This window comes from Pelobates fuscus, chromosome 2 (assembly GCF_036172605.1).
Source record: "Pelobates fuscus isolate aPelFus1 chromosome 2, aPelFus1.pri, whole genome shotgun sequence".
NCBI classification, from domain to species: Eukaryota; Metazoa; Chordata; class Amphibia; order Anura; family Pelobatidae; genus Pelobates; species Pelobates fuscus.
The window spans coordinates 57,335,339-57,356,693 of record NC_086318.1 but is presented as its reverse complement, the minus strand read 5'-3'; the positions used below and the strand labels follow the sequence as shown (position 1 = coordinate 57,356,693).

The 21,355-nt window shown below is 40.2% G+C and overlaps 1 protein-coding gene across 1 annotated transcript in view; it reads right to left on the bottom strand.

The window, feature by feature from the left end:
- Positions 1–21,355, bottom strand: part of MBOAT2 (membrane bound O-acyltransferase domain containing 2) — a 211,853-nt gene that overhangs the window by 27,763 nt on the left and 162,735 nt on the right. Inside the window, exons 4-7 of the mRNA XM_063442187.1 lie at positions 18,930–19,025; positions 17,228–17,283; positions 13,861–13,915; positions 8,658–8,841 (exon numbers count right to left, since the gene is read on the bottom strand). Of these exons, the coding sequence (XP_063298257.1) occupies positions 8,658–8,841; positions 13,861–13,915; positions 17,228–17,283; positions 18,930–19,025 (391 nt within the window). The remainder of the gene's footprint in view (positions 1–8,657; positions 8,842–13,860; positions 13,916–17,227; positions 17,284–18,929; positions 19,026–21,355) is intronic.

Here is a 21,355-nt window from a genome sequence, read left to right as displayed (position 1 = left end):
ATTAAGGAATATTTTAACGTTTAATGCTTTAATCCTTAAAGGGACACTATAGTGACCTGAACAACTTTATCTTAATGAAGCAGTTTTGGTGTATAGAACATGCCCCTGCAGCCTCACTGCTCAATCCTCTGCCATTTAGGAGTTAAATCTCTTTGTTTATGAACACTAGTCACACCTCCCTGCATGTGACTTGCACAGCCTTCCATAAACACTTCTTGTAAAGAGAGCCCTATTTAGGCTTTCTTTATTCCAAGTTCTGTTTAATTAGGATTTTCTTATCCCCTGCTATGTTAATAGCTTGCTAGACCCTGCAAGAGCCTCCTGTATGTGATTAAAGTTCAATTTAGAGATTGAGATACAATTATTTAAGGTAAATTACATCTGTTTGAAAGTGAAACCAGTTTTTTTTCATGCAGGCTCTGTCAATCATAGCCAGGGGAGGTGTGTCTAGGGCTGCATGAACAGAAACAAAGTGATTTAACTCCTAAATGGCAGTGAATTGAGCAGTGAAATCGCAGGGGAATGATCTAAACACTAAAACTGATTTATTTAGCTAAAGTAATTTAGGTGACTATAGTGTTCCTTTAAAGAACCGCTAAAGTCACCCAGACCAGTTCACGTTAATGAAGTAGTCTGAGTGCAGTCGTCCTTTGCTCTTGACCCTGTAACGTAAAACATTACAGTTGTCTAATTTTACTTTGCAAAAGTTAGCGGACAGTGATTACTTCTCTTTAAGGAAACCTATAGCCCCCAAATAATGACCATTTTCAGGACCATAGGGTCCCTTTAAGGATGTGTCCCCTCTATACATATAGGGTGATACCAGCTCCAATTCCTATTTTTTGTTTTGATGACATCTAGATCTAGTTACCTAGAAACATAGAATGTGACCTATCTAGTCTGCCAAGCTTTCTAAATACTTCCATTAGTCCCTGGCCTTATCTTATAGTTAGGATAGCCTTATGCCTATCCCACGCATGCTTAAACTCTCTCACTGTATTAACCTCTTCCACTACAGCTGGAAGGCTATTCCATGCATCCACTACCCTCTCAGTAAAGTAATACTTCCTGATATTATTTTTAAACCTTTGCCCTTCTAATTTAAGACTATGTCCTCTTGTTGTGGTCGTTTTTCTTCCTTTAACCCCTTAAGACCGGAGGGCGTACTATTACGTCCTTTTAAAAGCGGCTCTAAACGCCGCAGGACGTAATAGTACGCCCTCCGGTTTTTACTAACTTACCCGGTTGCCGGCGGTCCCACGCCGGCGATCGCGGTTGGGGGGACTCCCAGGGAGCCCCCCCGCGGCAGATCTTCCTCCTCCGGTCCCTCCCGGCCATGTGAGAGTGAGGTCCTTGCGAGGACCTCACAATCACATGGCCGGAATAGCTGGCTGCAGCAATGCCAGCAGGGGGACTAACTGTAATGACAGTTAGTCCCCCTGCTGGCTGAAATCAAATTAAAATAAGTTCAAATAAGTGTAAAAAAAAAAATATATACTTAGATCATATATATATATATATATTATATATATATATGATCTAAGTATATATATATATATATATATACACACATATACACACACACACACACCGTCTAGGTGTATTTTAATATTAATATATATATATAATTATATATATTAATATCAAATTACACGTAGACTGATACTGATTAAATATATATATAATTATTGTTATATATATATATATTTATAAATAATATAAAAAATAAATAAATATGTAAATACGTAAAAAAAAAAAAAAAAAAATTAAAAATAAAATATTAAAAAATATATAGATGTGTTTTATTTCGTTCTAACTGTATTGTGATATTAATATATATATATTTATATCAAAATACACGTAGACCGAAATAATATATATATCTATATACATAAATATATACCTATATATTACTATATATATACCTATATATAAATAAAAATATTTTTAAAAAAATATACATATGTATATATATATATATATATATATATATATATATATATATATATATATATATATATATATATTAATTCTACACATATATTTATGTAATAATTTTACATAATTAGGTATCCTAATTAATTACAATTAGCGGGACCCGCCTGACAACCCATGCTGAAAGTATAGGGAATTTAATTTGCTAGCACTATATTTAACCCTATAACTTTCCAAGACACCATAAAACCTGTACATGGGGGGTACTGTTTTACTCGGGAGACTTCGCTAAACACAAATATTAGTGTTTCAAAACAGTAAAATGTATTACAACGATAATATCGCCAGTAAAAGTGACGTTTTTTGCATTTTTCACGCACAAACAGCACTTACACGGACGATATTATTGCTGCAATACTTTTTAGTGTTTTGAAACACAAATATTTGTGTTCAGCGAAGTCTCCCGAGTACAACAGTACCCCTCATGTACAGGTTTTATGGTGTTTTCAAAAATTACAGCGTCAAATATAAGGCTTGTGTTTCATTTTTTTTTTCACATTAAAATTCGCCAGATTGCTTACGTTGCCTTTATGACCCTATGGTAGCCCAAGAATGAAAATTACCCCTATGATGGCATACTATTTGCAATAGTAGACAACCCAAGGTATTGCAAATGGGGTATGTCCAGTCTTTTTTAGTAGCCACTTAGTCACAAACACTGGCCAAAATAGGCGTTTTTTGCATTTTTCACACACAAACAAATACTATGCTAACTTTGGCCAGTGTTTGTGACCAAATGGCTACTAAAAAAGACTGGACATCCCTTATTTGCAATACCTTGGGTCGTCTACTATTGCAAATGGTATGCCATTATGGGTGTAAATTTTATTCCTGGGCTACTATACAGTCTCAAAGGCAACGTAACCAATCTGGCGAATTTCAATTTCAAATGTAACACGCTATATTTGACCCTGTAACTTCCCAAAACACCATAAAACCTGTACATAGGGGGTACTGTTTTACACGTGAGACTTTGCTGAATACAAATATGTGTATTTTATTGCAGTAAAAGCAAACAGTATTATGACATTGACAGTTAAAATGTCATGTAGAACTAAAAAATTGAAAAAAAATCTTATTTTCTCCCATTTTTTTCATATTAAATTATGTTTCATAGCTAAATATTTGATATTAAATGAAAGCCCTGTTTCCCCTGAATAAAATGATATATAATAAGGGGGTGCATTTAATATGAAAGAGGTGAATTACGGTTGGACAGACATATAGCGCAAATGCCAGGTTTTGTTTACATTTTGTTTCGTTCACAACTTGTACATTTGGCTGCGGTGTTAAGGGGATAAATATGGTCTCCTCCTTTACTGTGTTGATTCCCTTTATGTATTTAAATGTTTCTATCATATCCCCCCTGTCTCGTCTTTCCTCCAAGCTATACATGTTAAGATCCTTTAACCTGTCCTTGTAAGTTTTATCCTGCAATCCATGAACCAGTTTGGTAGATGTGATATGTGATTTTCACTGTTTTTCAATGGTGTACATTTTCTGTGAAATGACAGTTCCCTTTTAAAGGGAAACTCCACTGCCCAAATACAAATAAATAAAAATCACGGTCTAGTAAATATACCACAAATGAAAACTTGCATGCATTTCATTATTAATTTTTTTCCATTGGAGTTGTATCTAAAAAACAGCTTGCAAAACATGCAGATCTCTTGTCTACTGCCTTTGCAAGCCCTCCCCTTTTAACCCTGCCCAGACTTTCTGTGGTTGTCCCATCACAGACTTCCCAATGCGTCTCAATTAGAAGTCTTTACAAGGCAGGTGCTCTGAGCAATTGCTGCCTCTTGATTTTAGCTCTGCTGAGCTAACCAAACCAGGTCTGCTTGAAAAGACAGGGGGGGTGTAACCAGGTTAATTTTTTTTAAATCTTTTTTTTTTTAATGTGTACATTTTTATTAAAATCTGAACTTTTCACAAAAAGCAAGAAACAGCAAGAAATAGTGCTTTAGGGGTCTGAAGTGTCTCTTTAATACCTACAGCCTTTCAATAAATAAATAAAGTAAAACCTCATTAGAGACATCCTGTTCCGGCCACTGATGGCAACAGAAACAAAAATGATGAATACCTCTGTTGAGATTTCCTATGAACGCACGATACACTGAGATCTAAGGAGATAATGAGCGATTATCAATATTTTCCAGGGTGTGTTCTGGGTGAAACGTGGAAATATGCTTACCTTTCTGAAATTACACGGCTTGTACAGGCAAGCCTGCTTTGCTCAGACAAAACTATTTGCAATAAATATAGCATGTGCTTCTAGAATCGTAATACACCTGGGGTGTCTCAGAGTGCTCAACGAAACCATTGTGTTCTCTGAAGAATACAGCATGGGAGACTGTCACATACAGTAAAATCAAAGGGAAGAACCCGTCTGCTACTTAGCCTCTTAATTCCTAAGCCGTGTGAATGTTTTATGATCCCCTGTTCTGGCTAAATATTATGCACCCCACATTATTATAAGTAAAGCCCCCACCTGCTGCGCATTGGTGGGGTCTGAGCCTTATTACAACCCTCACTTGACATTTATGGGTGAGGTTTTGGGGGGGACGGACACTGAGCACTCCATTCCCTACATTATTTGATAGCCACCACCCACCGGCCCTGGGTGTGGGCACGAGGAGGGGAGCCACTATGCCCCCATCCCTATATTATATATTTTTAGCTTAAGCATGGGCAATAGCTGCCCAATCGTTAATAAATTATGGCAGCGAGCAGCCACTCCCAAATAATTATATGGTGGCCATATTGAATCCCCAGAGTGTGTTATTTTACTATCTCTCCTGAACTATGCATTAAGGCAGTTAATCTAACCTATTGGGGGAAGGAAGCAGCAGACACCTCTTCTAATTTAAATGATCTAATTACAAGCCAGTAGCTCTCTCCTCATAATTTGTCAAATAAATGAAGTGAATGAATGATTTTTCTTCGTTGCTCGGCCTTTTGGTCCATATTGCAATTCGTTCATTCGCCTTCATTAAGAGTGAACGCATTTGCATGAAATTCGGAAAAATTTACATTTGTCTCAAAACAATTGCCCAACTCTACTATATATAAATATAATACACACACTATAGATTTCATTCAGATTTTATCTTTGTTCACTCACTTTGCATTTTGATAATTGATAAAAAAAAATGATTAACTTTTCTATTTTTGAGAACATTCTTACTTTACAGCAATTTTACCACCTGCCTGAAACATTTTAACAATACTCTATTACATGCTTATGACCTTGGCTAGATTGCTTTGCAGAGATGAGACTTCCCTTGCCTCACCCATAAATATCCCCCCAGAAAAAAACCCCAAAAACTCTAACATAAACTGTCACCAAACATGACACCAAGAGATACGAGGTCTGTTCACATACAGTAATCTTTACAGAATACATAACACCAAAATCATTTACTACCCAGAACACCGAGGTGAAGTGACATTTAAGAACTAATATCATTTTTCACACCTCATTTAATTTTCCACCTTGACTATGTATCCTCCTTTTAAGTTGCCTATTTGGGAAAATATCATCTAAAAATACAATATTCTATACTATAGAGTTATACATTCCCTTCTTCTTCAGTTGTGTTTTCCACATTCCCAGATGGGATCTGTGACGGACCGCTGGCACTCCGACCGAGTACCTCTGCCAATCGATGCTCCTAGCGCTTGCCGAGGACTCAGAGCACTCCAACCGACACCATCAGCACTGTGGACCCCACTTCCAGCGAGGCAGCTGCGCTGGGGTCTCGCTGTCTCTCACCCACCCTGGATCCACGACCAGGATCCAGCTCCCAGTGGGTGAACCCAGGGCTGACTGGGGATACGAAGCAGCCCTGGAAAAAAAATCTATGCCAGCCCCATAAGTGCTATGTAGGGTGTGATATATATATATATTATTGATACATTTCTTCTTCTAATTCAAAATATTAGTCCTTTCAGGGTAATTAAATTATACAGTAAAGCATACTCACACACAGACACAGACAATCTTACTGATGCACACAAATAGGCTCATTGATAGACAATCTCAATGACACACACAGACAAGGTTACTGGCACACACACAAATTTAGTACAGACAAACTCTGATACACACACAAGCTTACTACAGACAAGCTCACTGATGCACACACACTCTCCCTACAGACAAGCCCATTGACACACACATGCTCCCTACAGAAGAGGTCACTAACACACAGATTCACTACAGACAAGCTCACTGACACACACATGCTCACTATAGACAAGCTCACTGACACACATATGGTCACTACAGACAAGCTCACGATCATACACATGCTTACTACAGACAAGCTCACTGTACACACATGCTCACCACAGACAAGCTCACTGTACACACATGCTCACCACAGACAGGTTCCGACACACCCATGCTCCTTACAGACAAGCTCACTAACACGCACAAACACATATGATCCCTACAGACAAGCTAACTGACACACATACAAGCTCACACTCTAGCAGACACACCCACAAACTCACTAGCAGGCGCACACACACAGAGACTCCCTCACTAGCAGATGCGCGCGCGCACACACACACACACAGAAGCTTGCTCGCTCTCTCACTAGCAGATGCACACACACAAAGACATCCACACACACAGAGGCAGACAGTCACTGACACCGAGGCAGACAGTCACTGACACCGAGGCAGACATCCACACACACAGAGACAGGCAGACAGCCACAGACACAGGCAGACAGCCACACACACACAGGCAGTCACACACACAGGTAGTCACACACACACACACAGGAAGACAGTCACACACAGTCACACACACAGGCAGGCAGTCACTCACACACACACACACACACACACACACACAGGCAGACAGACACACACACACACAGACAGAGTCACACACACACACACACACACACACACACAGGCAGACAGTCACACACAGTCACACACAGTCACACACAGTCACACACAGTCACACACAGACATACTGATCTGCTTCTTACCTCCTGGAGCTCCTGGAGGCTGGTTGTTGGGGAAGCAGGGACTCCTTCCTGCTTCCCATGCAGCAGTTACCAGGGTCCCCGCCGCTCACTAAGCTCCGCCCCGCCGCACGATAGCCCCCGCCCAGCCGCACGATAGGCTCCGCCCACCACACACTAAGCTCAGCCCCCGCTGCACGCTAGCTCCGCCCCGCCTCAATTTTTTGGCGGCCATGGCGGCCATGTGTGAGCTGTGCCGGCCGCTTGGTTCCCCCTGCTCCCATGGGGTCCTGTGCAGCCGCACAGCTCACACATGGTCGGCCGGGATTACAGGAGCCTGATCAGTTCTGAATGGGGGCTGTCAGCCCAGCCCCAGGAGCTGCGGCCCACCGGGAAATTTTCCGGTATCCCAGTGGGCCAGTCCGGCCCTGGGTGAAACTCTCCTAAATCCAGAGAGCGTAGCAGGAACAAATCAAGCTATTACAAGAGCTTACTCTGGGGAGTAAGTGATGATAGCAATCCCCAGAGTGTAGGTATCCCTTACCCCAAACATGAGCCAAGGCTTCAAGAAAGGTGCAAGTAGGTCTGGTTTATTGAGGGTTACCTGCCTGGTATTTATGGACAAGGTGGACACTCCCCTAGGGGACCTGTGGAACAATGGGACACATATTGGATATCAGCCAATCACAGACAATACAAACAAAACACTCCCACAGTGAAATCACAATCCCTCCTCTCTATCCTGGAGATAATTGGGAAGTAATCAAATTATCTCCCTGGACAGAGGTACGACTCCATTAACCACATGGTTACAAAAAGACATAAAATTACACAATGTTACAATTACTACATAAAACATATACATGCAATATATCCCCAGATAGCTTAGATCTGAGTGCACATTATTACCGAATGGCGCTCAGATCACATACATACAATTCAATCGCCATTTAGCCAAAGTCTTTTCCATAGTCTTTCGTTACACGAATAGGCTCCATGGCATAGCTATCTGGGGTAGCACTACTCACATACTGAAAGTCCTGAACACCCCGGCAGAAATACACAAATACACCTTATTGCAGGGTAAATTACAGCTATCAGCACAGGGGCCATAGTCGGAAGGCAGGATGCTAGCCAGTAGTCCCTTCCAGGCACAAGTGGCGAAGGGCACTTCATCACAGGATCCAAGGTTCCATACAGCCTACATTCATTCTGCATGTGGGCTGTTTGGATCACATATTCTACAAGCTGTCTAACACTGCACACAAGTCCTTATGAGTTGTATGTAGAATTTATATGCTGCAAGAGTAAAATCAAGTCATTATTCAGTGTGCTTCCTCGGAGATTCTCTCCACAATTCATTTATTGATCTCACTCTTGAGGTCTGAATTTTACATATTGTTGGGGACATTTTTTCCAAGGTATAGATACATTTCAGAACTTTTGCATTCAAAGAAACTTCCTAGAACCCCTGCATCACCAGACCCATGAAAACAGATTATGACCTATGTATGACATCTATGTATTATCATTTCAGCCATTAGGAAGAGGAAATGAAAGAGGCAGCAACCTCAGGATTAGATGGGCATATTTTTTGCAGTGTGAATACACCATCAGCATTCATTGTACAGAAGCAAAAGCCATGAGAGTCAGAGAGAGAGAACATTAACATCTTACATTCGGAGAAGGTTCTTTTCGTTCATAGTTTGTGTCTTCTTTTCCATTTACTTCTGATTGTTTCAGCTGATATGATCTGCCTTCAATGAAAGTAATATAGTCTTTATAAGAGCATAACGGGCCTGCCAGGATACCCATGAAATTACAGTTGTAACTTAAATACTCCAGTGGACTTGGCATGCGTCTGTAATTCAAAGATAAGCAACTGGTGAGATGTATAGCTGTGAAATAAAGCAAAACACACAAACACAGGTGTGACTTGTTAATGGCTTATTTGTATACTAGCTTTACATGACCATAAAGGACACGAGTATAGGAAAACATTTCATACAGTTTCTTAAAAGGACACTATAGTCACCAAAACAACTTTAGCATAATGAAGGATTTTTGGTGTATCAGTCATGCTCCAGCAGTCTTACTGCTAAATTCTCTGCCATTTAGGAGTGAAATCACTTTGTTTATGCAGCCCTAGTCACACCTCCCTGCATGTGTATACCGCCTTCCTAAACACTTCCTGTAAAGAGTCATCTAATGTTTACACTTCCTTTATTGCACATTCTTTTTAATTTAGAATGTATTATCTCCTGCTCTGTTAATAGGTTGCTAGATCCTACAGGAGCCTCCTGTATCTAATTAAATTTCAGTTTACTGAGCTGAAGATAAAAACTTTTCAAGTAAGTTACATCTTATTGAAAATGAAACCATTTTGTTTTCATGCAGTCTGTGTCAGTCACAGTCAGGGGAGGTGTGGCTAGGGAAGCAGAACAAAACAGCTTCATTAAACTACAGTTGTTTTGGTGACTATAGTGCCCCTTTATGGTTTCAGGTAAAAAAAAATACAACGGGATCCAGAGTTGGATTCTTGTATCCACATCAGTTACTGAAAAGTAGATTATAGGAAATATAAATATTACTGCTAAACAGACACTTTAAGCATCAAATCACAAAAGCTCAATGGTTAATATTACACAGCTATCTGTCAAAGCATTCTGGACAGCAATGATAGGGCGAGATCCTTGCCCCAATTCATCATCATTACCATCCAAGGGTTGGAACATTTGTTATTGATTGCATGGAAGAGCCATTTTCCAAATTCTTTATTTTCTGTGGCTGTAGAAGAAGAGTTATGGGTGGAGATGAGAGGCCCCATTTCTACCAAACCACTCTAGAATGGGTTACTAGAAAACCAGGGGATGATGTCCGTTGATTCATTGCAGTGAGATGTAGTGGTTGTGGTGCTCAGAATATCCTTTTAATTTAAAGAGCATTTAATAGCATCTACAAATAAATAAATACATTTATGTATATATATATCAAAATTTCCACTCAACACTAGTTCTTGGCAGGGCCAGATTAAGGGTCTCAAGTGCCTGGTGCTGAAAGCTTTTATGGACCAAATAACTATATGATATGGTTTGTATTCAATATACTACAAAATGTAGTGAACTTACATTTAAACATCAAAAATAAGGCAACAATAGCTGACTTGGAGAAATTCTCCAACTCATTTGTAACCTCAATTTTTGGCATTTCAGCTTGCTACATTTGGTTGGTTATTGTATAACCCTGCATATAACACCCTGATATATATGTATGTAAAGTTCAAAGTTCGGGTAACGCAGCATCAGCTGGCATCGTAACTCCTTTTCCGTGAGATGCTGCAAGGTAAGTAAAGTTAGTTTCACACTCACATTATAGTTACTTCACTAAAACACAGGGACATAGGGAAGGAAGGGTTATAATTAGGGTTAGATTTAGGGAGTCATTTTTAATTTAGAGATTAGAGACACCTAGGAATGAAACATTAAATTTATAATTATGTCTAGAGTTAATTTGAGCCTTACTCCTAGGCTTAGGTTTAGAGTAAGAAGGGAGATAGGCTAAATTAGTTTCTAACCCTAATTTTAACCTCACTTAACCCTAAATGTCCCATGTCCCTGTCTATAGTGAATGTTCGTGTGAAACTATTCCAGGACCTCGCTGAGGAGGAGTTACAACGTCAGCTGATGCCTGATGTCTTGTGCATGCTCCCAGCCTGCATCAGGTTTCTGGACCCATCAGGAGCCCGACCAGGTATGAGCAGCACCTGTGACATGGGTCAAGATCGCTGACCGCTGAAAGAACACCGACCCTGTATATAGGTGACGGAAAACTAAGCCCCGGTGAGTAGAAAATTCATCCAAGTGAGTGTGCCATGACTAGAGGCGTTGTACTCCTTCTAGCATGTGAGCTCACTGAACAGGGCCCCTCTGTTCCTGTGTGCCCAACTCGTATGGTTACAATTACGTGCCTGTTAGTCCACTCATACTACAGAATTTGCCAACGCTATAGAAATGATACAGTAATATTGCCATATGTTTGCAAAGGCTTGCACTAAAGACATGTGGCAGAAAATATGACATTTTATTTGTCTTTTATATTGACTGCAGAAACCAATTTTGCCTTGCACATTCCTTTCTGCTCTATAATGCTGGTCCCCAATGAAGGTACAAGATATATTGAAAGATTGCTTCCCTCTCCCGGAAAAAAATCCATGTTATTTCATATACAATGCCTTTATTTCAATAGTGCCCTGCAGGGTAAATAATTCAAAAGAATGCTGAAAAGGTCAATATGGCTGCCTTAAATCCCATATATATATTAAATTCAGTGAATAAATATTTACATATTTATATGAGAATATATTACAGTGTCTCATAACAAATCAAATACTACATCACCTAAAGAGGGAAAAAATAAAATATCAAAATATCTTGCAAACCCACTACACTAAAATGACACCTAAAGTTAAAAATAATTGTTACTATAGCAACAGTCCCTGTCACATACCTCCCAAGTGTCCCTAATTAGGAGGGACCGCCTCTTTGTCCCTCTTTTCTCTCCTAGTGTCTCTCTTTTCAAGGAGCTCCATATTATTGATGTGCTTGAGTGTATAACACAGTTCCACAGCAATAATACTCCCAGTAATGTGTCTTTAAACTACAATAAATGTGTTTAGAAATCAGTCTGTAAATAAAATACATTGTTCTTGTTATAAATTACATCTTAGCTGCATAAATTGTTATTTGTAAGTCACCTAAAATATCTCAGAACTGCCCCGCCCCTGGCCACACCCCACTTTGTCCATTTAAAATGTTGCAGTCATTCTCCCGGGATATCCTTATTCTGTTTTATTACTGGACACTGAAATCACTTACCCCCATTCTAGGCAAATGTTTAAATAATTAAAAAATGCACTGTTCACTTTTCCCCCCCCAAGGTCTTCAGGTAACATTAGAAGGTCTGTATCACAGGTACGCCAAGATTCAAACTGAGTATTTGACAATTGATGGTGTAACTTAAAGGGGTATTATGAGTACCAAAACCACAATATCCTAACTTGTGTACAATCTAAATTTTACAGTTGGACCGAGTGCAAATTTGGGTCGGGGTGATTCGGGATTAGCAAATAAACTCGTATGTGTTGCGCCATTCAGATTCCAAGCAAAAGCATAGATAAGACGTTATTTCATTATACATCTCTGCATAGTTAAAGAGTACGAAAACCTCCAAGAGACATTGCACCATCTCACACCTTCTAGCGTGCACCCACGTGCTGAGATCTATGTGAGAGGTGTAATGGATATGTACGTAGCCAACCAAAGCATTAAAAATGGAAATATTCACCAATTCAGCTATTTCACTTCATTACTTCTCTCAGACTCTCTAATTCAGGCTTCCCCAAACTCCGGCCCTCCAGATGTTGCTAAACTACAACTCCCATGATTCTCAGCCTACCCATTTCATTCATAGAATTATGGGAGTTGTAGTTCAGCAGTGCAACTTTAAGCTAATATACCTTAACTGAAAAAGCTGTCTTGGTAAACTTTGACTCTTTTAGCCTATCATTTGCAATTTTGTGTTCAGTTAACCCTAATTCTCTGGTTAGTGTGTAAACCATTAAAGGAGCACTATAGTGCCAGGAAAACAAACTTGGTTTCCTGGCACTATAGGGTTATTAGGTCACCCCCCTACCTCAGGGCCCCCCTCCCTTTAGCCTCTTACCTAAATCCAGCGCCGGGCTCCCTCGGCCCTGGGGAACTCTCCTCCCCTTGCCAACGTCAACTCAGAATGTGCACGCGCGGCAAGAGACGCGCGCGCATTCACACCGCCCATTGGAGAGCATTACTCAATGCTTTCCTGCGGACGTCCAGCGTCATCTCAGTGTGATTTTCACACTGAGAATCGCAGAAGCGGCCTCTAGTGGCTGTCAGTGAGACAGCCACAAGATGCTGGATTAACCTTCAATGTAAACATAGCAGCTTCTCTGAAACTGCTATGTTTACAGCTGCAGGGTTAAAACTAGGGGGCTCATTGAGCTGAAGTGGGCTGGGTGCCTATAGTGGTCCTTTAAGCGATTTGTTTTCCAATGTACAACCAAGGCAGGCTCCCCCACTGGACCACTAGGGATCCAGCTCACCCTCCACTGGACCACCAGGGAAGGAAAGTAAGAAGGGTTGGAGGGGACAATACATACACAAACACACAACACTCAGCCATGCTTCCCTACACACATATAGCCTTCATGCAGCACACGCAGGCACCCTCAGCCCCCTATACAGCTCTTAGTCTCCTCCACACACAATATTCAGCAACTACACACTTGGCACCCTTAATCCAGCTCTAAACACAATTTAAAGTTACAGAATATTGAGGATAAATACACATTCTGAATTAGGAATGGGAGTGCACCTGATGTCAGTCTTATTGTTTGACAAGAAGTTGGATTTCCACCTAAATGGAATGTAAGGGGTGGGGGGGGGGGGGGGGAGGGGGGAGAAATGGAATTTAATTAACACCTTTACCGGTCCGGACTTTGAACTGGCAGCCAAATGAGGCTATATCACACATTGTGTTTTTCCATCCAGTGCATATACTATGTCCCCCCACCAACATCTGAGTCCTGTAAATCAAGACACAAGTGGTCAGGGTAGGGCAGACCACTGATGCAAATCGCCTTACTAGCAAAGTCCAAAATGTGGTTGGGAGGGCTGATATGTTTGACTCTCAATCACTGTTCAATAGACATCTACAACCTGAACTCACAAGGGGCCACAATGTTATCACAGCAACAGAATAAGGAATAGTCACAGGCAGTTATCTGTATGTACAAATCAAATCATTTCAGCAATCACAGGTACCCGTATAAAATGTGACTCCTTACCTTACAGCTAAGCTTCTCTGAGACGGCGTCAGCTCTTCCTCTTTGCAAAACATCCCTTCGTGAAGAGAAAACAAAAATGGAAAAGAGCCTTTTACTAAGATTGAAGACCCAGCTTTTGTCCTGCAATGAATGCTGTGCGGTAAAAGGTTAAGGGCTTCTTTACATTGATGCAAACAACGTGGGATTTATACAATAAATACTTAACTGTACTGAATTGAAACACAGTAACATTTAATCTACCACGATATTGCGATGACATTGCCGGGTAATAGTCAGGAATTCAGAGTTAACTGGCCGGTACAGCTGAAACCAAAGCATGTGGCTTGGAGAATATTTCCAGTTTGACAATTTGACCTAAAATTTTAAATTCACTCTAAATTGTATCATTATTATTATTATTGGCATTCACATCGCTTTTTAGTTTTAATATGGGGATATAACCGCAAATAAGAGACAAACTATCACAAATGTTAATAGGAAACATGGTTATTATTGCAGACACAATGTCAAACAAGCTTACTATCTAGAGGAGGTGAGGTAGGAACGTGATCTAGAGAAGGTTTACAAATTGTTTAATGTCAAAGTAGTCCAAAGTAGTAGGTGCCTTTGGTATGCATTTTTCTCAATGGGAAGCCAGTGATAGGTTGAGAGCCTATCGCTAATGCCCATCTTTCTGTGTTGAAACATGGGATGACGAAGGAGACACAAGAACATGGATGATGGACACCGCCACTGACTCATTTTTAACCCCTTATGCAGGGGCTTTGGGAGTGGGGGGGGGGGGGGGTGATCAGGCTAGAGCTCTGGTTGGGCCTTAGGTCTAAAGCCCTAGGTCTAAAATAGGTCCATGTCTAGGGGCTAGCTGGGTACTGTACAGAGATGTTCGTGAATCCGTAATCACGTCCTGACGGAACTTGCATAGTGCGTCAGCGGGCCACGGTGGGGAATACTGGGGAGGGAGAAGACAGAGACTGAGGACTCCAGGATTCTCAGCCCCGCTTTGGAAATCAGCAAGGTGGGCAGGGAGAGCAGCCTGGCAGCAGAGGAGACCAACGAAGTGCAAGGCCTTCCTACAGAAGGCATGGAGTTGCCAGGGGTGAGGTTTTAGGAAGGAGGTCACCAAATAATTTTTGGTCTCAAACTCAGGTATTTTTTTTACCCGAGCAACGCCCTGCCCTACATGAAGTGACGTTTTTACTTCAGTCAATGCTACTATAGTGTAACGCACGGTCTAATTCTAGACAAGCTAAGGAAAAATATAAGCATCCCAAGGCCACATTCCAGGAGATAAAAAAAACAAAAACAAGTAGATCACCAAGTCCTTTTATGCTTTGACAGCCATAAAGGGATACTCCCGGCAGCTACACATGACAGATACAATGTGTAGGTTAGCTTACAGTGAGTTATGCTATGTGGGAGAATTTTTAATTCCTTAATTAACTGAAATAAAACAATAACAATTAGTTTTGTTCCATATGTCCATCATTATGGATTCTTCCTCCCAACCTGCAGTGTTTCCAGTGAAGCATGACAATAGTTGCAGCTGTACAACAGATGAGTATGTACTATTTTAAGAGCCTTTAACCAGAGCATACTTGCCGACGTGTGTTTGCTTCTAAAGCACATTTAACGATCATGTGAGAGCACGTATAAGTGATGCGGCAGAGGGAGCGTGTGGTTCTCCCGGTGATATTATTAACTCAAATGATATTGTCAAGGTGAGTCATGATACGGCTCTGTCTACCGATTTCACATTAGTTTCACAACCAAAGAGAATGGAATTGTGCTTTTACAAGATGAATATATATATTTTATAAACACAGAGAATAGATTTCCCATCCATCTAGAATCCTGTAATGCCAAAAGAGATACAATAACCCGTTATAAGTCCTTAGCGTGACATTTGCAGAGCTCCTTGCCTTTCCTCCATAGAACACATTGTTACTATGGATCGCTGTTCATTCAATTTCATGGATGCACTAAGGTTAATGTTAAACCTGGGATATATTTTCCCCTGTGGGGAACGACGTGGACCTGAATCCTAAATCGCGTTTATGCTTGCATCATATTGTTTACAAAGCTGATGTTTGTGACTAACAAATATTAGAAAAACACACAAATGCATTAGTCATTGCGCACGATGGTCTTCCTAGGTTTGGTTTTTCATGTGGAAAACAAACAGCGTAAAAATATACACTCCGAAGGAACTGCAGTTCGGGGAATGTGCGTTACTCGAATGATCATTCTTTGGGTTTGTATTACAAATAGCAAATAGTGGAACTAAAGTATCTTCAGTCAGTGCTTCTAGTCCTCCACCCCCACAAAATCCAACCTGGATGAGTTTAACCCCTTAAGGACCAAACTTCTGGAATAAAAGGGAATCATGACATGTCACACATGCCATGTGTCCTTAAGGGGTTAATGGAAGTTTCCTCTAATCAGAAGTTGAACAACTGGTTTCTTAGACAAAAGAGACAACATAGACTATAGGCTGAATTGTGATCATCGTCAGCTGGCTAATGATTTGGATTTTTGCTTCCAACTCTGCTGCTTTGGCTCAAACTTTGCGATTCTGGGCTTGTTTCCATGCTTGTCAAATAGCTGCAGTCAAGCATTGTAAGTACCAACAGATTGTAAATGTTTGCAGCTAAAAAATATCGACAGGTTTCCATGATCAACACTGTTAACGGAACACTCCAAACATTATAACAAATGGCACTCCCCCCACTGTAAGGAGTCAAGCGGTTTCAAAACGATTCAATTTTGTACCTGGCATCTGCTGGGCACCGAGCGCTACCTCTATGACAGGAGTAAACTCTCTGTCCTGAACCAAGTCTGAGTCTGGCGTGAAGGGCTTTGAGAATGATCCGCTAACACTCTCAGCCAATGAGCTGTCTCTACACAGCAGGACTTTTTCAGCTACATTCAAGAGCTTCCGGCTCTGTATAGAAGAAGTGACTGGTGCCATTAAAAATACATTAATTTATTACACTGGGGGTGGGCTCTAGAGCTCTCCTGGCACCATAACCACTACAGAGTAATGCTTATGGTGCTTTAAGTGTTAACATCTACACACAACAGAACACCACTTAGCATTTAGTTTTGCAAATTAATCACATTCTCCAAATTCATTGGCATTGCAACTCTATTCACTCAGTGTATGCATCCACCTGCAACTGTCAGAGCATAAAAAGAACGTTATCCCTGCAATGTCACTACTTTTTTCTGAAAAATATAATATATGGTAACGGTCTACTAAAAGCAAACATTCTGCCATAAAAGACAAAAATAAGATGAAATTAAATAACACAGATTAAGTACAGATTTATAAAAAGGCCAAACAACAAAAATATCATGTTTGTCTTACCATCACGGATCTCAAAAGCCAGACTTGTTATTTTCTGTGTAATAATCATCATCGGCCTTCAATCAGAGAAAAACAACGTTATAACATTTTGTGTCACTAGCTTTTATACAAAGAACTCTTGCATCCGTGTGAACTTTGTTCATACGCAACAGCTCTTAACCCCTTCACCACCAAGAGATATGGAAAATACATGAAAGGGACACTCCAGGCACCCAGACCACTTCTGCCCATTGGAGTGGTCTGGGTGCCAACTCCCACTACCCTTAACCCTGCAACTGTAAATATTGCAGTTTTCATAAACCGCAATATTTACCTTGCAGGGTTAACTCCTCCTCTAGTGACAGCCACTAGAGGGCACTTCCATGTTTATAGCACATGAAAGGTGTGCTATAGCGTCGCTGGACATCCTGTGAGGACCTCCAGCATTGCTGAAATCCCCATAGGATTTTTCAATGCTTTCCTATGGGGATGTCTAATGCGTGTGCACGCCATTGCAGGGGAGGAGCATGAGCGGACCCTGAACCAGCGCTGAGGGACATCGGCGCTGGATACAGGTAAGTCACTGAAGGGGTGGGAAGGAAAGGGGACCTGCAGTGCCAGGTAAACGGTTTGTTTTCCTGGCACTGGAGAGTCCCTTTAAGAATCCAGATTTTCTATACTTCTGGAAAGTAGTGCGTGTTTTTTATGACACTAGGCACAGACAGCCCATTTTGTAATGAATAAAAAGGTAAAGTTTTGTTTCTTTTTTGTTTATACACAGAATATAAGCTCAACATTTAATTACAAAATAACAAAATTAATATCAGAAAATTATTTTGAATAGGTAACAATGAATTTAACATGGTGCAATTCTCCTGGTGTTTGTTACAGTCCTTACCATGTCATACATTTCCTCAAAGATGTAAAGATCTCTTCTAATTTGCTGTAAATGTCACCTTGTGTGTGTGTGTATATCTATGATATTGGCCCCAAAACTGCCACTTCGCAATAATATATATTGCTCCCATATGTCGCCAAATTGCTCCATATATATGGCCTCAAAAGTTGCCACATTACCCCCAATATTGGCCCCAAATGTTGTCATAGAATCCTACTCATCTTCGTATACTGGGACACATACAAACACCTGTATGGGGAGATGCACACAGGGAGAGTAACACACGGTGACAAACACAAACACGCAGGAGATAAAAGCACAGATACAATTGGTGCTGCGAGCAGGATCCCCAGCTGCTGCCCAAACACTACAGTTTCTGGTATACACAGATTCCCTTATCTATCTCTTTGTACCACACTCCAGCATCTGCTGGAGATACTACTCATAGCTCTGCTGATTGAACTTCTTATCAACCTGCAGCCCGGACAGGATAAGCCCATAACAAGTACGGGCATTTTGCTCTAATAAAGTTATATGTATAAAATCATTGGTGTATGACGGTGTAACTATATCACATGTATATGTGAACAATAAATTAAATATAGGCCAAGTGGAATACACCTATTCTTTATAAACCATGCAATGAAGAAATTATGATAACACACTGTGCAGCGTGCAAAGGAACGAAATACACAAAATGCATACTGAATGGCTTGCATTCACATCTCAAGACTTAGAACACTGGACTAACCATGACAAATTGCTTGTTTTTTTTTTCATTTTGTACTGCAGAGTATTAATATTAAAGCGTATTAATATACATACCCGGAAAAGTCTGCTGAATACTGTCCATAGTCAAAAATATAAACTGTTGCTATTTGGCACAATGTGAGGTATCCCAAAGCAAACACAAAGCAGTATCTGAAAAGAAGCAAATAATATGTTACACTAAACATAAATTCGGTAATATTGCTAGCATACTTCATTCACCAAAATAAACAAAAAACTAAAAACTACAAAGCAGAATTTATTTCACAGCATGTAACATACAAATGAGTATATCTTTCAAAAATGCATATATTTATTTATTTTATAAAAAGTGTTTTACCACGAAAAATATACTTTAAAATTTGTCTTTTTCAAAAATGTTCTGGGAAGCACAAGCAATATTACAATTCTTACAGGATTACACATTTAACAAGGATATATCATAGATTTATTTGATGCTGTTACAAAAAATGTACTTGACTGGATATATTATATATATATTGTACAGCGCTGTGGAATGTGTTGGCGCTACATAAATAATAACAACAATAATAATAATATATAGGGTTATTTACCATAGTATTAACTGTTTGGTATTCAAAATAATTGCAAATATAAATAAATAAATAAAATTTTAGGTCACAATAGCAAAGATCAAAACACTGCCTATTTGAAGATTTTTTTTTTTATATAATTGTACGGTTTTGCCTAAAATGTTAAATTCTCTATGAATTCCGCACTTTAGTAAATAATCCTCAAAGAAAGAGAGGAAATTGCAGACTTGTGGGGATTTGATTTTTTTAGTTGGGTTATTCTGCCGTTATGGAGTTCTGTATGAGACATCTGCCCGACCCCCTTCCTTATTGCAATGAGAAATGGAGATTATCTTGTATACATGCACATATTTGTAATCAGACTTTGCGTTTGAGAAACAAAATGAATATTTATTTGGTGCATCTGCAATCCAAAAAACATATTTTATATCTAATTTGCAAGTTAAAGGTACAGACATAATGTTTTGCAGTATTTTTTACCATGAACAAATATTCTATTATTTAAAATGACAGGTTTGGTTGGTTATTCTGTGCAACGGTTGACTAGACTAATGACAGCTGAAATCCGGACCTAAATGCTTCAAATCTGGGCACAAATTTCTTTTTTAAATCCCAATTTTTGCCTTCTGGCAGCGGTAGTAGTCAGTGGGCAAATAGTTAAGAACCTTCAGCGGCTTGATTATATGGCAACTGGTCAGAACTTGGAAGCCAGCCGCCACGTTTAAAACGTTTTTTTAAAAACTGAAAGAACCACTATAGGCACTATGGATGCCAGGTCCCCCTGGTTTTAACCCTGCAGCTGAAAACATAGCAGTTTCTTTACACCGCAGGGTTACTCCAGCCCCTTATGGCTGTCTCCCTGACAGCCACTAGATGTCGCTTCCGCAATTTACACTGAGTAAATCACACTTATTTAATGCTGGACGTTCTCACAGAGTAATGCTTTCCTATGAGCGGGTTTGAATGCACGCGGGCCTGTGCATTCGGTTCCACTCGGGAGCTGACGTCGGTGGGGGAGGAGAGGTCGCCAGCACCGAGGGAGTTCAGCTCTGGATTAAGGTAAGTGGCTGAAGGGAGGAGGGCCCCAAGGGAGGGGGGGCACTCCAAGAGCCTATAGTGCCAGGAGAACGTGTTTGTTTTCCTGGCACTATAGGATCCCTCTAATAAATAAAAAAAAAGTCACTGCTACCCAGTCACTAGAAGATACAACACAATAAAATAATCCATCTTCACCCTGCGAGAGCTCGGCACAGATTGAGGTCTCAAAGTGGAGAAAGCCCATGCTATGTAAACTATTGCATCGCATGAGAAAATATAAGCCAAGTCAAATGTAAGCCATACAAGCAGAGTGCTGTGACAGGCAAGTCTCACTTCTCTCAGAGTCTGTAAGATCACTCAGAATATTAGAACAAGGTCCCCTACCCACCACCCATGAGTGGGTGCCAAGGGGGGACACTAGGCCCCCCTTGAATATTATAATTAGGGCTTGCACCCGCCATCAATGAATGGAGCTGGGAAGAGGACACTAGGTCCCCCTTGAATATTAAAAATTAGGGACTTATTAACTGGATTCTAGGGTAATTTTTACCGTATTTTGTCTATTTGTTAATAACTCTATATAATTTTCGATGTATCTTTTACTGTAAATGTTGCTAGATCCACAGTAAGATCTAAATGACAGCAACAGCCACTGGTTATGGAAGAAGAAAAATCCTAACTGATCCAATTCTACTATTCATCTGATCTGCCCAAGACACCATTTAACACAAAGAGCCTTTTGTAAAACAGCTCATAAAAGATGCTTTCCTTGCGTTTCAATGATACATTGTATTATGGAGGCAGCAGGCGGGATGCATTGTAACACTGCTTAGTATCAGTGCTGTACATTTACTCCAAACTTCATTAACTCTTCCCGCAAACAGAGAAACA